This window comes from Anarrhichthys ocellatus, unplaced genomic scaffold (genome assembly GCF_004355925.1).
Source record: "Anarrhichthys ocellatus isolate YVR2014 unplaced genomic scaffold, GSC_Weel_1.0 scaffold828, whole genome shotgun sequence".
NCBI lineage: Eukaryota > Metazoa > Chordata > Actinopteri > Perciformes > Anarhichadidae > Anarrhichthys > Anarrhichthys ocellatus.
The window spans coordinates 12,067-15,850 of record NW_022280802.1 but is presented as its reverse complement, the minus strand read 5'-3'; the positions used below and the strand labels follow the sequence as shown (position 1 = coordinate 15,850).

Here is a 3,784-nt window from a genome sequence, read left to right as displayed (position 1 = left end):
ACCAACAATAATATTATTAACAATAATAATAATACAATATGTTAAATGTCAGGCTCTGCCTATTTCAATAAGTGATAAGCTTCTTTAAAGGAATCAGGTGAGTTTTTAGTAGATTTAGGCCACTGGTTGGTCAATAAGAAGACGGCAAAATTGTTCACTCTTGCTAACATGTTAGCATGCAGCTAACATTGAGGAAAGTCCCAAAAGATACTTTGGTGCTTTGTGCTCGTACATTAGCATGGAGTTTGCTATTACTAGCGTGGTGTAGCATCACGTCTACCACCGGTGAAGCTAACGTGGGCTTAAATATTAGTGCTTAAGAGTTACTCTACGTAGTTTATGTCAAAGTGTTAGCATGGAGCTAACCATCACTTCACATTTTAGTTATTCACAAGGTTTTCAATCAGCAAGGTGAATTCTAAAGTGCTAGCTTGGAGGCTACTATAGCTCTACTATGTTAAAGTGAGAGTGTGGATCATTGATACAATTCTAAGAGCTTAACTCAACACGGGCTAGGTAACGCTAGTGTTAGCCTTTGACCACAGCTGAGAGTGTCACAGCAGTAACTTGTTTCCTTCTGAAATATTTTGTGTTAGAAGTCGCATTAGCTTAGCGACATCGTGGCTACTGGATATGGTGAGACAGGTCTGTCTGTCAACCTTGTCAACTTTACTACACGACACGCCCTCTGAGATAACTTCTGGGATCCACACAAATTATTTTAACCCAAACCACAATGTTCTCCTAAATCTAACCAAGACGTTTCTGCAGCTAAAGTTTTTTTGTGAACCTAAACGAGCAGCAACCATTTCCAGGGCGTGTGATGTGGACCCACAGACAGACCTACTAGCACTCCAAGCTAGCTAGCCTGCTAACAAACTAGCAAGTTTGAATGCTAGTGCCACAATAATTTCAAGAGTCACATTAGTAACTGTGTGTAAACCAGGTTTGTACTCTGGAGCAGCTTCGTTAAAGTGAACTCTTGATACTTTAGCTTCCTCCATTTTGAACTCTTTGGAACAGTTTCGCTAGTTAGCGCATGAATCAAAAAGTCAACAAGATTTTTCAGCGAAATTTGGTGTGACTGACATTTTACTCCACTTAACACGGGTTATCCCTTAGTAACCAGATATAAAACCTTTTCCAGGTGTGAAGGTTTGTACTGCAGTTGGAGCTTTAGCATCATGTATGCTAACCTGTTAGCATGGTACTGCCTGACCAATAGGACGATCTAGCAGAAGCTCAGTGGATTCCTGTGAAGATGCTTCAGACTGTAGTTCCTCACAGTTTATAACACACAAAGGTCACAACGCTTTAACAGAACCTTTCGCATGCAGACCAAAGCACGACATCATCGTCTCACAGACATTTATACCAGAGTCACAGGCTGAACGCTGCATCCCATCATGCAACAGTTTCATGAGTCATCATGAGTCTCAGTGTTTGAATGAAGAACCGTGAAGCATGCTGATAATGTAAATAATACAAACGTCTGATCGTCTCATTCATGTCATGTTTAGATCATCTGTCTGTCTGTTTGTCTCTCTCTCTCCCCTCCCCCGATCACAGCACCATGGTGGGGATGTGGTGCACCAGTGAGGCTGGGTGAGGCATGGAGGTGAGCTGTGGTGGGTGAGGATGAGGAGGAGGAAGAGCAGCGGGAGGAGAGTGAGCAGTGTGCACCGTCCCCCCCGCTCCGGCGCCCCCGGAGGGTCGATGCCGGGCGCTCTTCTGGTGCGCCCTCAGACCGGCCAGCTGCGAGTAGGCCGACTGGCACACGTGACACTTGTAGGGTCTCTCTCCGGTGTGCAGACGCACGTGGTTCCTCAGCGTGGACGACTGGCTGAAGCGGCGGTTACAGAAGCGGCACACGAACGGCTTGTCCAGCGTGTGGATCCGCATGTGAGAGCGGAGGTTACTGCGGGAGTTGAACCCACGGTGGCAGATGACGCAACGCATACGACCCAGACTGATGGAGGAGGAGGAGGAGGAGGAGGAGGAAGAGGAGGAGGAGGACGAGGAGGAGCAGGAGGAGGAAGAGGAGCCTTCACAGGTGTGGAACTCATCTGGGAGGAGGAAGAGAAGGAAGAAGAGGAGGAAGAGAAGGAAGAAGAGGAGGAGGAGGAGGAAGAAGAGGAGGAGGAGGAGGAGAAGTGGGTCAAACTGATGTCACAAACTGATATTCTATATTTGTCACATTCTCAGACTCAAACCACAAATAAATAAATGCATTTTATATCATTTAATGATCATTCTAAAATAAATACATAAATGAACACGTTTTATTCCATGAATCTGAATGTGTGGAACCCTAAATGTGTCATCTGTCCCTCTCAGGTTCTAGATCTGATCGACTCTATGATCAATAATCGGAGGTCTTTATGATCAATAATCAGAGGTCTTTACCCGTCTTGGTCTTCTTGCTCTGCTCCTCGTCTCCTCCAGGGATCCCTGGGATCCCCAGGAAGGTGTTGTGAGAGTTCCCGTACCAGACGAGCAGCTCCTGGTCCGGAGGGATCGTCTGAGGAGAGAAACCAACACTAATCAATGCATAAGGATCAATAATCAATAATGTTCATCTGAGGAACTCTGGGTTCATCTTCTGCTGATCAAGATCAGAAACTTGATTCTACTTGAATAGTCTCTTTTGATTTCTTATAGAACTGATTTATTGAATGTCTTTGGAGTCTAAAGGTCGTTGTACTTCATATTTAATAGACACAATGTCTTGATGTTGACTGTTTGTGTTGGCGGTGCGTTCACTGACCTCCACGGCCTTGTAGAAGATGCTGCTGCCGATCTGAACCACCTCCAGGTTCTGCTCCTGCTCGTTCCGTGCACACTTGATGTAAGTCATCCAGCTCCTCTGGTCCTCCTGACTGGCGTCGATGAAGTACCGGACGGTCCCGTCCTCGTTGAACACCTGAGAAGGAGCAGGAAACACAATGAATGATGTATAACGTAAAATATTATTATTATTACTGGTGGAATATGATGCAGTTAAAGTTAAACGGTCTGAGCTCTCTGACCAACCTTCTAGTTCATGAACATAAATAAATAATATAAAATGTAATTAGGACCCAATGGACTACAGATATTCTCTTTTGTTAACTACGAGGAACGTTAACGTAGTTTAAAGGTTTACGTTTATTAAAAGGTGTTTCTGTGAAATCACAGGATTTAAATCATCTGTTAAATTGAGCGATATGTTAATGACTGTTGAGCTAGAATATAAATATGAATATAAATATAAATATGAATATAAATATAAATATAAATATGAATATAAATATGAATATAAATATAAATATAAATATGAATACAAATATAAATATGAATACAAATATAAATATAAATATGAATATAAATATAAATATGAATACAAATATAAATATAAATATAAATATAAATATGAATATAAATATAAATATAAATATGAATATAAATATGAATATAAATATAAATATAAATATGAATACAAATATAAATATGAATACAAATATAAATATAAATATGAATATAAATATAAATATGAATACAAATATAAATATAAATATGAATATAAATATAAATATGAATATAAATATAAATATGAATATAAATATAAATATGAATATAAATATGAATGCATGTTGTTTACCTCCCACATGAGGTTGTTGTTCTTGTACTGGTCGATGTGTTCCGGTGAGATGAGGCGTCCGGTGAACGGTCCCATCTCTGTTCCTGCTTTGATCCACGTCTTAGAGAAAATACCCAAACCTTCTCCTGGACCCCCCCCCCCCCC

The 3,784-nt window shown here is 40.9% G+C and overlaps 1 protein-coding gene across 1 annotated transcript in view; it reads right to left on the bottom strand.

Moving 5' to 3' along the window:
- Positions 1-568: 568 nt before the first annotated feature.
- Positions 569-3,784, bottom strand: part of LOC116377034 (PR domain zinc finger protein 12-like) — a 5,335-nt gene continuing 2,119 nt past the window's right edge. Inside the window, exons 3-6 of the mRNA XM_031838562.1 lie at positions 3,641-3,765; positions 2,768-2,923; positions 2,407-2,521; positions 569-2,066 (exon numbers count right to left, since the gene is read on the bottom strand). Of these exons, the coding sequence (XP_031694422.1) occupies positions 1,564-2,066; positions 2,407-2,521; positions 2,768-2,923; positions 3,641-3,765 (899 nt within the window). The 3' untranslated portion in view covers positions 569-1,563. The remainder of the gene's footprint in view (positions 2,067-2,406; positions 2,522-2,767; positions 2,924-3,640; positions 3,766-3,784) is intronic.